Below are 12,445 nucleotides of genomic sequence, written 5' to 3'. Positions count from 1 at the left end.
ATAAGACCCCCAAGTGTGGACTAAGGTCTCCAAAAATGACTTTCTGGGCAACTCTTGCAAATCCTGGGAGAAAAAAGAAAGGACTACAACCCATATTTCTATTTGACCTAGTACTGTTTACATATCATAAACAAGTAGATTCTGTACTTCAAACTCTTATCAAGTCAGTAGACTTTCCCTACTGAAACCAATTAAGAACTCTTGAAGAATCCAAAAGATGAGAAAAAATGCTGAAAAATTTAAGACTTGGCAATACATGGTGTACTAGGAGATACCTCAGTGATTTAGGACTGAATGCAGTGGGTTTCCTCCAAAGGTTAAGAAAGACAGGCTGAATTTGCTCAAGTGGTTTGGCTGGTGTGACATAACATTCTTTATGCCCTACAAGGATAGGCTCAGAATGTGCTACCAAAAGTTCTTGAAGAGTTTCCTGCTCCTTCGTTTTAGAGACCCTCCACTTTCACATGTTCGAGTTCCCTAACACAGCCCTCCCAACTCAGCCGTTCCTCTGACTACATCTCTGGTTCTTGCTTCCTGTTCCTGCAGAGTTAAACGGAAAAGATGATCGGACAGTTTTAGGGTGTAATGCATAGGGTAGAAAATTTTAAGTCTCTATTGGCAGTTTCAACAATGTCTCTATTTTCATATTTTAAAAACTGTGCCAAGCTTTTTACTATTCAAGCAAGCTTGAATTTATTGGCCCACTGTACTTCGTGTCCATTTAGTTCCTTTCTGTGACTTCTAATGCCCAGAACTAGGTTAATAACAATCTTTGTCTCATCCTTGTTCTTGAGTGGCTCTTTCTGAGTATTTGTGAACTTGGCACCCTGCTCCCAAGCTGGAGCACTAATAACTTACATTTAATAGCACTAATGCTATTTACCTTGTACTCCTAGTCCTATCCTGTCCCCTTGATTCTCTAGTTAACTGCTATTCTAAATTTTGCACTTGCTATTTACATCCTTAGTAAAGAGAGTTTTATCATACATAGAACATTATATAGTAGGGAAGTGAATCTTCAACTAACTTCACGAGATAATGCCCAATTTTTTCCAAAGGGATGTACTAACTTAAACTTCCTTCAACAATGTAAAAGTGATCTCCATCCACACCATTGCTAACGTCTGATATGGTCAGATTTTCAAATTATACAAACCAAATGATGGTAATTTAATTGTGGTCTTGGTTTGTGTTTCTTTTAAAAATCCATAAAGTAATGTATTTCCTTTCTCCGATTGACACAGTAAGAGTTCTAATGGTACTTGCTCCCAAACTAAACAAGGATAATTAATGTGAAAAACTTACGGTGACAGGTAGTTTAAACTGTTTGGGAAACATGATCAGCTGAGCAGACCCACAAATTTTTGTTTTGCAAATCAGTCGTTTTAGAAATAGCTTTGGGGGAGTTCCTGTCGTGGCGCAGTGGTTAACGAATCCGACTAGGAACCATGAGGTTGCAGGTTCGGTCCCTGCCCTTGCTCAGTGGGTTAACGATCAGGCGTTGCCGTGAGCTGTGGTGTAGGTTGCAGATGCTGCTCGGATCCCGCGTTGCTGTGGCTCTGGCGTAGGCCGGTGGCTACAGCTCCGATTCGACCCCTAGCCTGGGAACCTCCATATGCCGCGGGAGCAGCCCAAGAAACAGCAAAAAAAAAAATAATAATAATAATAATAATAATAATAGAAATAGCTTTGGGGGGAGCTCACCCTTGTTTTCCCTAATATTATGTACTCCCTCTCCTCTTACAGACATCAGCAGTGTGGGCACTAAATTATTCTGCATATCCCTGGGCTTTAACTAAGAAATAAAAGCCCGAGACTGGGGGCTGGGAACAGACATTTTTAACAAGTTCCCCCATTTAATCAAAAGCATTAATTAACAGAGCCCAATTCTGAGGGCTTTTTTTTTTTTTTTTTTTTTTTAAATCAGAGCTGAGGCAGACAGCCTACACCACGCCACAGCAACGCCAGCTCCAAGCCGTGTCTGCGACCCACACTAAGCTCACAGCAACGCAGATCCTTTAACCCACCGAACCAGGCCAGGGATCAACTCACATCCCTATGGATACTACCACTGTGCGACAACAGGAACTCCAAGATAGGTTCTTGAATACCATCTTGTCATCCTAGAGTATCAGTTTTCTTGGAGGCCTGTTGTAATGTTTCCAAAAAAACAAAATAGACCAACAAGACCCCTGTCACACAGAAGATAAAAGTACTTATAGATGTAACCTCACATTTAGAAAAAATGCAAGTTGGCTCATTTTCCAAGTGCCCAGTCTAAGCCGTCACCTTCCATTTTAAGACTGTACAGTTATTTCAGTTCCACCACTGTTAACTTCCTGTATGGTATGTGACAAAATACATACAGCAACTTTTTTGAATTTTCCCTACAAGAAATGTGTTACCTCTGAGTATACAGTGCCAGTTACAGTTCCTCACACAGTGCAGACTCCCACACAGTGACTATGATGTACTTTCATCCAAGTGCCATTCTCTCCTAGTGGAGAAATAAACCATTTAAATGATGCTCTGACTGCTGGGAAGTCTCAAATTCTTAGATAAGTATCCAGAGTCAACTGAAGATTTCTAAACCTCTCTTAATTGAGTTTCCAAATTATTAAATCAAGTTGTGATCTGACCACAAATAATCTAAGACTGCAGATTACAAAGTGGCCTTCACTAGTTTTAAAATATGCTTTGGGCTATAGCAGGTTTGGTGACTTTTTAGGGAAGACAAGGAAAAAGAACTGAGCTCCTATACTTACTATTGTAATGTGACATCCCATTCTTTTACCTCTCACCCCCACTTCGATGATCTTTATAAACATGAAGAATGAACAGAATTATTAACTGGAACATTTGGGACCATAGGCCAGAGTGGAAGCAAAATGAATCCTTTTAACTGATCACATTGCTGCTCCACTATCAAGGCACAACTCTAAGGTGGATTTATACATTTAATAACTCCAATACTACACACACACCAAAGGCATTACATCGTTGGAGTCTCCCAATTCCTGGAACTATTACACTGACAAAAACAGACATGAAGCCTGAATTTTGGGGCAATTTAAGAAATGTTATAAAAGAATTTATTAGTCAAATCCCAAGGCAAAAAAAATCTCAGGTTGAAATCTTTATCTACTGGGCACTACTATGTAGAAACATTAACAGCTAATATTAATGAAGTATCACAATTTATTTCAGAATCAAACTAGTTTAGTCGATGACTGAGGCACATAAATAGGCAAATGTGACAAACTTTAGAGTTTTATTTTTATAATTTGAGTAAGACCCATCTCCTCAGCCTAGCTTAATTCTCTGTAGCTGTAAAATGATTATTTTGTGTCCTTGGCCTGGGGGTCAGGAGAAATCAGTAACAAAAGAGCCGTGAGTGAAGATGCATTATGTTGTCCCAAATGCATGATAGATCTTTTTCTCCTTGAAAGAAAGACCCCAAGGCCTCCATTGCACTTTTATTTGAATGTAATATTTGGGACAACTGTCCCAAAGGGCTGTTATTTCCCAATTTAAACTGAGGTCATAATAAAACAAGCAACAAAACCATATTTGGGATTTCAGTTTCTCACCCTTATCATCAAGACTCACTGCCTCCCATCATCAGTATTTATTGAGCATTTACAGTGTACTAGGCACAATAGAACATACAGAAAACATTGTCCCTGCTCTTGAGGAGCTTACATTCTAAAAGAAAAAAAAAAATACACCTCTTTTAAAATGGTATTTTTTGTTTGGTGATTTCTGCAAGGTACTGAGGAAATGGTCTGCAGGGTGAGCTTTGGGTATAACTTAGCCCCATCATTATTTAAAGAAAGGAAGAGGAAGATTTTAAAGGCAAAGACAATGACAGACCATTCAGGGTAGGCAGGGTTTATAGGGAGATAAACACAATCTCATCAACTAAGGAGAGATTTGCTGCAGTGAAGAGGATGAGGGAAATAGTTTGTGGGATGCAAGCAAAGGAAGCAGGGCATCATCAGACACTGAGTGGAGCCAGAAAGATCATGCGGCCTTTCCCCCAAGTACATGGCCACCAAGTAGAAATGGTTGGTGACAAGACAGAAGGCTGAAGAGGGGTAATCCTGTGCACCTGACAAATAGAAAGAGTAAAGGATCAAAACTGAAGGCAAGCTATAAGAGCGTCAAGAAATTCTTAACAACAAAAGTGATCTGGAAGCACGAGACTTACAGTTAATGCTACCCAATGTCATGATGGGCTAAGAACATTGTGGCTTCCTAAGTTAGAAAATGCCATATACCAAAATTTTAAATGGAACACATTATTTTCAATCAATCCCCCCTGCCACTGAAAAAAAAAAAAAAAAAATTTCTTTCCCCAGGGGGAGAGGGGAGTATGGGATATGGTTGGGAACAGTAGTAGTTATATTAGTAGTATTTTGTTGTTATGATAAAACTTTGTATTCAAACTTGGTAAAAGCCCATTAGCTGCCAAGAGGGAATAAGGAATAAATTTCCAAAAATGTACAATTTCCTTTAGAGAAGTTTTAGAACCAAAGGCTAATTTACATGAAAAGCTGTAGAGAAAGTAGTTGAAAAGTCCATTCGTAAAACTTTTATTCCACTTACATGAACTTAATACACGTGTTCTTAACAATTATGCTTGGATTGTTCATGAAAATTTCATAAGACATTAAACAAAGCTAGCCATCATCTCAAGTTATTTCCCTGTTAACTATTTTTACAGCACATGCATGTTAGGCAAGTATCAAAAAAAAAAAAAAAAATCACAAAAGCAAAAAAAAAAAAAAAAAAAACTAAAAAAAAGTTAAATACATGGATTTTTTGTTTTACTGCTGTGCTTGATATACATGAAAGTAATGGATATCAAGCAATTCATTTTTACTGCATCTTTACTTGTACATTTGTTCTTAGGTTGCCTACAACATTTAAATACAAATAAAATGAGTGTAGCAAAAATAATGAAAGCAAACAGCAGGTAACTTTACAAATAATGGAATGTGAACCGTTTCTGCCCTTATCCAGAGTAAATTGGGTCACCACTACAAGGAACACTTCCGTAGCTGTAGTCAAAGGTGTGCACATTGAGACCGAGTATCCCACAGATAATACATGATTTTACATGTAATATCCACGGGATATCCACTTCCACTACGCCTTGTAAGTGCTCCAAACCTTAAAGTACCCACGACTACATGTGTGACTGGAACCAATTATCCCTTTTATTCCCCACCAGGACAAACCAATATGTAGGCAGTTTTCTTTGCTTAGACATGGAAGCAATTTTAACACTGGCCCTTGTGAAGCCACAATGTACCAAAAGTACTATGCCAAACATTTATAACTTGTATAAAAATTCCACATCCCCATATTGGCCACCTCAAGATGAAAACAGATAACTCCCTAAATGTTAACTGGCTCTACTCCCCTAATATTAAACATAAAAACCACATGGGAAATATAGAAATTCAAATAGAAGTAACATAAACCTGTCATAAATCGTAAACAAAAAACTATTTGTGGGACAGCATGGATGACAAATGGTCTACTGTGTAAATTTTAGAATGAGGCAGACAAAAGTTGGAAGGCCGGTTAATTTTCCCCTCCTTCTCCTGCTTCAGCTTCATCTCCTTGGGTATCCGATGTCCACAACTAGTTAAAAAAAAAAAAAAAAAAAAAGAAAGAAAGGAAAGAAAAAGAAAGATAATTTAGTATATTTCAGCTTGAAAAAAACCTTAACATATATGCCAAGGTACCAGAATGTAAGCAGTTTTTGTTGAAAGGCTTTCTTAAAACAAAACAAAACAAAACTCAGCACTGAAAACAGCTTCAAGACATAAAACACCTCAACATGACACATCTATTTCCTCCCAATCATTGTGTAAGCACAGTAAGTACAAGCAGAGCTGTCTTCAAATAACAAAGTCAGATACATAAAATTCGTGGTTATTCCTAAAGTAGAAGAAATCATAGAAGTACAATAAAATACTAAGTACCAATAGATGCCAGAATATCATATTGTCCCAAAAAGCCACAATGAGAGACGGATGTATTAAGTTTAGTGCAACTAAACCAGAAACATAAAATTTAACCCATGTTCAAGGAGCTCAGGCTGACTACTTTCCCCTGGCAGTCCTTCAGACTCCTACACCAAAGAGAATCCTACATTATGAAATTGAAGAACCAGGATCAGGTCTGAACTAAAATACTTCGCTTTTCCAACATTTTTAGCTTTGGTTGGTCAGAGCCTAATCTTCTAAGAGGTAAAAACTGAACTTTACCATAGTTGTAGGACTATGGGGTCTATAATTTTTAGATTACTATTACAGGTTTTCAGCATGTTAAAAAGATGACTTTGAAGTTTGAATTTTGAAATTATCTCAGCTGTTTCAAATGCTAATGTTTTTTTTTTTTTTTGGTAACAGATCTTACCACTCTATAGTGATTTTTAGAGGTAATTATAAAAGAACTGATTCAAGACGACATTAAATTTTATATCGCTTATACACTGGAAAATGAAGGGGGGGAAACTCATTAATGTTTTTCTATCCCTCAAAATCACTATTTGCTATTTAACCAAATATATCTCTGGCCTGAAAAGGAGACTTCTTTTAAGGCTACAGTTAGCTGAATAACCTCCAGATGTCTGTGCGTCTATTAAACAGAGGGTCTTGTACACAAGATGAAATTATCTTCTAATATCTCCTTCAGTTCGAGCTTTCAAGGATCTTTCAATTCACCATATAAACATGAAAATTCTGACAAAAGATCTTTCTATTCCTAAGGTTGTGTGTTAATACTGGTCAACCGGATCCAGACTCAAAATAGTAGACAGTTTTAACAAAATTTCTTTACTTGACAGATGAAACGATCCAGTCAACCTATAATGATAACAGACAATACAACCAAAGCTCAGAGAAGATTACATAGTAAATGGTGACAGAATCAGAATCTGAACCTTGGTTTTCTTACTCAGCTGTTGTATGCTATGCCATACTGATAAAATTCAGCTGAAAATATCTATTTCAGATCAAGCTTTCTCAAAAAGTGGTGTCAAAACAATTCAGAAGGGACTAGGTCTCAAGTTATACCTTTTACAACATCATTTCAAAACAGAAAAATATGAAAAATTATTAATATTAAAATTAGCTAACAAAATGCGTCTTCCATTTGATATATATAAGATTCATTCTTTTAAGAAATTATTTCAGTGTTTAATAACAAACAAGTACACAATACCATTCAAAAAACTGCTGATAACATTCAACACTAGAATGTGTAACTGGTTCAGAAAATTGGTGATGGATTAGATAAAATAAAGCTGGAAAAAAGTGAAATATATAAAATGATGATGTACAATCTCCAAGAGAAATGGCCCTCAAGCTAACAAAAATCAGTAGCACTAGACTATAATCGTTCCTAGCTCTTTACCCAGCACAGGGCAGATACTTGACACTTAAAAGCTAAACTCTCCTGTGACTACATGGAAAAAACAGAATCAATATATTGAAATGAAAAATAAAATGAACTATGTGATTGAAAGTTCAAAATCTTGAATTAAAAAATTATTTTAAAAACAAAATTTTGGGAGTTCCCATTGTGGTTCAGTGGGTTAAGAATCCAACACAGTGTCCCTGGGACACAGGTTCGAGTCTTGGCTTCCCTCAGTGGGTTAAGTATCCAGTGTTGCTGCAAGCAAGCTGTGGTGTAGGTCACAGATACAGCTCCAATTCAGCTTGTATCCCGAGTTGCTGTGGCTGTGGTGTAGGCCCACAGCAGCAGCTCCAATTCAACCCCTAGCCCAGGAACTTTCACATGCCGTGGCTGCAGCCCTAAAATGAGAAAAACAAAACAAACAAACAAACAAACAAAACCCAAAATTTTAACAATGGGTATATAATTAATGAAAAGGCACATTTTTAGTCCTCAGTCTAATACTGGTTTCTGTAAGGTGGTTTTCTTCACAGTTTTAACAGTTTTAACAACAGGTAGATCTTACACTTGTCTTAAAAAAAACAAGGTACATACTTTATTAAGTAACTTTATTGATAAATTACCAAAAAAAATTACAGAGACAAGAAGTGAACAAATGCTTTTGAGAAAATGGCACCCATAGACTTGCTCAACGCAGGTTTGCCACACACCTTCAATTTGTAAAAATTACAGCATCTGTGAAGTGCAGTAAAACAGATTTGCCTGTAATCTCTTCAACTACATCAACCATTAATGATACTGTTATGTACTTACTGTCAAGTTGTCTCTCAGTAATTGCATTATTAGCGTGCTGTCTTTGTATGACTCTTCACTTAATGTATCAAGTTCAGCAATGGCTTCATCAAATGCCTATGATTAAAATAAAATACATTTCAGTGCTCAAATACTAGTGATTACTGAATTTCCATGTAACATGTAAAAAATACATACTGTCTTTGCAAGAGAGCAGGCTTTCTCTGGGGAGTTCAGAATCTCATAATAGAACACAGAGAAGTTAAGGGCCAGACCCAATCTGATAGGATGTGTTGGTTGCATTTCCTTTTTGCTGATTTCAAAAGCTTCCTGGTATGCTTGCTGTGACTGATCCACAATCCCTGGATGATAAAACACACCAAAACATATCGATAAAAGTTTGCACTGCACCTTCACTCCTCAAACTAAACCTTTACTGTCCAATGATAAATTTTGAAATAAATTTAAAAAAATAAGCTTCTCCTGGAATACGCACTAGCCAATGACCAACGTTAGGGCAACATCTCTGTAATTATCTCAGTATTATCTTTAATAATTAGTTTGTGCTGCCCTACAGTTACACTGTAACTACTGCTTCTTAAAATTGTGAGGAAACATTCCTATACATAAAATTGGCTTGTCAGTGAGCATACATTTTACAATACCAATTATCAGGCAGTAAATACACAGTTGACCCTTGAACAAGGCAGTTTAGACTCTCCACATGCAGTTGAGAATCTGAGTATATTTTTTGGGGGGGGGGTCCTCTTTTTTTAGGGCCACACCGGAGGCATATGGAGGTTCCCAGGCTAGGGGTCAAATCAGAGCCTTAGCTGCTGGCCTATACCACAGTCGCAGCAACTCCGGATCCTAAACCCAACTGAGCAAGGCCAGGGATTGAACCTGCCCTCTCATGGATACTAGTTGGGCAAGGATACTAGTTGAGCAAGGCCAGGGATTGAACCTGCCCTCTCATGGATACTAGTTGGGTTTGTTAACCACTGAGCCATGACGGGAACTCTTGAGTATAATTTAAAAGTCGGGGAGTTCCCGTCGTGGCGCAGTGGTTAACGAATCCAACTAGGAACCCATGAGGTTGGGGGTTCGATGCCTGCCCTTCCTCAGTGGGTTAACAATCAGGCCTTGCCGTGAGCTGTGGTGTAGGTCACAGACGCGGCTCGGATCCTGCGTTGCTGTGGCTCTGGCATAGGCTGGTGGCTACAGCTCCGATTAGACCCCTCCTAGCCTGGGAACCTCCATATGCCGCGGGAGTGGCCCAAGAAAAGGCAAAAAGACAAAAAAAAAAAAAAAAAGAAGTTGGCTCATCATATATAGGATTCAACCAATCTTGATTTGTGTAGTACTATAGTATTTATGGGGAAAAAAAGTCCCTGTGTAGCTCAAACTTATGTTGCTCAAAGGTTAACTGTATAGCCTCAGGACTTCTTTTATTTTTTTGTCTTTTTGCCTTTTCTAGGGCTGCTCCCGAGGCATATGGAGGTTCCCAGGCTAGGGGTCTAATGGAAGCTATAGCCGCCAGCCTACGCCAGAGCCACAGCAATGCGGGATCGGAGCCGCATCTGCAATCTACACCATAGCTCACAGCAATGCCGGATCCTTAACCCACTGAGCAAGGCCAGAGATCGAACCCACAACCTCATGGTTCCTAGTCGAATTCGTTAACCCCTGAGCCACAATGGAAACTCCAGGACTTTATTTTTTAAAAAAAGGAAAAAGTCCACTACTTCTCTTCATTTAACTGTTATTTTATAAACTTGCAGCAAAAAGGTCAAGGCAGCATACCCTTCTTATCATCACCAGCAGCAACCTCAGCCAAGTAACGGTAGTAGTCTCCTTTCATTTTCAAATAGAAGACTTTGCTCTCTGCTTGTGAAGCATTGGGGATCAAGAACTTTTCCAAAAGAGACTTGAGAAGAAAAGAAAGAGAGTCATAATTAAGACTAAAATATTTACAAAAACTGAAAGAATCTGCATTTATTAAGAGCATACTATAGCAAAAGTTTTAAAACTTTAATACCCAGTCATTGCCAATAATAACAATTTTTGAATGCAAGCGACTCATAAATTTGTGGCTTAAAAGCAGAATGCTTTAGACAGCAATACTTAAAATTGCCCTCTCTCACCCATAGTGCTATCAATTTACATACTGATAAAGACTGTATGTTTCGATGAATATGAAAACATGAGTGCTCGTAACATTTTATTATTATATAACAGGGTAGCAAACTTCATTTTCAAGGTAGTCATGCTATTAGAATGGAAAGAACATAAGAGATTAACCTTTTGGGACTCTGGAGGAATATATGACTGAAGCAGAAACCAACAACATAATAGACACTATCAGAGTCCAGGACAGAGGAGGCAGAACAAAAGTAACTTCATTTGTAAAAATACAATTAAAGTACTATCTCACAACAGGTAAAAAGCTGTTTATAAAGTAAGTTTTATTTTTCCTAACTAAATTAGGACACTGGTTAGAGTATGAGAATTACAGATCTAAAGAGAAAACCTTTAGTTACCTACCTTGAAGTAATTTTCAGCTAATAACTTAAATGTTTACAGACTACCCCAGACATTATTAGTTATTCTATTCAAAATTCTAAATCTAAATCAATTACATTCTAAAATGCTAAGAATTGTAATTCTACAATTGATTTAAAGAAAAACACGAGATCATTGTATGAAGGGAATAAGACATGATTTTTATTTTTTAAGAGGGGAGAAAGATAATATTCAGCAGTAGAATTAGGTGAAGGTTTTCTTTTTAAAATAATCCTTTTTTTCTCTACTAAATAGACTCTAGGAATCAAGGTGAAAGTTAATTTTCAGCTGGGCTTGGCCCCAAATAAGTCTCAATTTTTACAAGGAAAAGGGGTATCTAATTCTTAGTTTCTATTATTCTGGAGGTTACCCAGTAGTTTAGTCTATATAGCACCTACTTATATGCCAAACTGAAAAATACTTTTAAATAGTAACTCTAACTTTTGTTACGCTTACTCATTATTTTTTCAAATGGTGGGTGGATGAGTAAGCTTTAGGCAATCTTCTCTCAGCTTTCTACAACTATAGATACCAGGGTGAAGTGGTATAGGACCAGGCTGTAATGCATTAAAGGAAAGGACTGAAGGTGCGCAAAGTCAACTTGAAATACTGTTTCCTGTGATTATTACCTGAATTTGAAAGTACTTGCCTGAAATAAGAGCACTTTGGTCAGGATAACAAAATTCTTACTATACTACACCAGCACTTTCATACCCAAACCTCTCAGCTGCAAAAATGTATGTAGGGAGTTCCCGTCGTGGCTCAGTGGTTAACAAATCCGACTAGGAACCATGAGGTTGCGGGTTCGATCCCTGGCCTTGCTCCATGGGTGAAGGATCCAGTGTTGCCGTGAGCTGTGGTGTAGGTTGCAGACACAGCTCGGATCCCGTGTGGCTGTGGCTCTGGTGTAGGCCGGTGGCTACAGCTCCGATTCGACCCCTGGCCTGGGAACCTACGTATGCCACGGGAGCGGCCCAAGAAATGGCAAAAAGACTAAAAAAAAAAAAAAAAATGTATGTAGGTATGTATGTATGTATGTATTTAAATTCTGAAGCAGCTTCCAGCAGAAAATATCAGCTTCTAGCGTGAAACATCACCCTAATTAGAAGGAAAGGAACCCTTTGGGTCTGGAAGACTACCACTGCCTCCACAGAAGGAATGCCTTGCAACCTAAGACTTGGCAAAATTTAAACTTCCCATCGTTTTGTCCTTTAAACACCATCATCCTCTTTGAGGCATGAACACTTGGTAAACACTAAGGCTACTCTTTGGGGATCTATCTCAACAGCAGAAAGCATTTCCATTTACTATCCCCAAGACAGTAAAAAGATTTTTTCTTCACTTAAGAAACGACCAGGCCTTTTCAAGTTTTATGTCTTAATACACAATGCATTATTCATTCGACTATGAGAGATGGAAGAGCAAAATGGCTTTGGAGTCATTCTAGGTTTAACTATGGCACACCACATTTTGAAGGATAAATTCCACTGACTGACTAGGCTAAATAAAGGTTAGGCTATTAAATCTACCTAAAGAAAGTATGGTTAATTAATGAGAATTCACAAATAATTTCAAATTGAATAGCAGGAAAATATATACATAAATTTAAAGATGGTTCCATCCATATACAACTCAGTTGTGAACTGCTCTGACTCAT

The 12,445-nt window shown here is 37.8% G+C and overlaps 1 protein-coding gene across 5 annotated transcripts in view; it reads right to left on the bottom strand.

Annotated features, from left to right (window-relative positions):
• Positions 3,445 to 12,445, bottom strand: part of YWHAZ (tyrosine 3-monooxygenase/tryptophan 5-monooxygenase activation protein zeta) — a 34,397-nt gene continuing 25,396 nt past the window's right edge. For 3 of the 5 annotated variants that reach the window (XM_021088756.1, XM_021088757.1, XM_001927228.7), the window contains 4 exons: positions 10,030 to 10,153; positions 8,425 to 8,588; positions 8,248 to 8,343; positions 3,445 to 5,652 (listed from right to left, as the gene is read on the bottom strand). In XM_021088756.1, coding sequence (XP_020944415.1) covers positions 5,593 to 5,652; positions 8,248 to 8,343; positions 8,425 to 8,588; positions 10,030 to 10,153 — 444 coding nt within the window. In that variant the 3' untranslated portion in view covers positions 3,445 to 5,592. 5 annotated transcript variants of the gene reach the window in all.

The sequence above is a fragment of the Sus scrofa genome, chromosome 4 (assembly GCF_000003025.6).
Source record: "Sus scrofa isolate TJ Tabasco breed Duroc chromosome 4, Sscrofa11.1, whole genome shotgun sequence".
Lineage (NCBI taxonomy): Eukaryota > Metazoa > Chordata > Mammalia > Artiodactyla > Suidae > Sus > Sus scrofa.
Note: the sequence above shows the minus strand (reverse complement) of the source record. Positions and strands in the feature narration are given on the sequence as shown.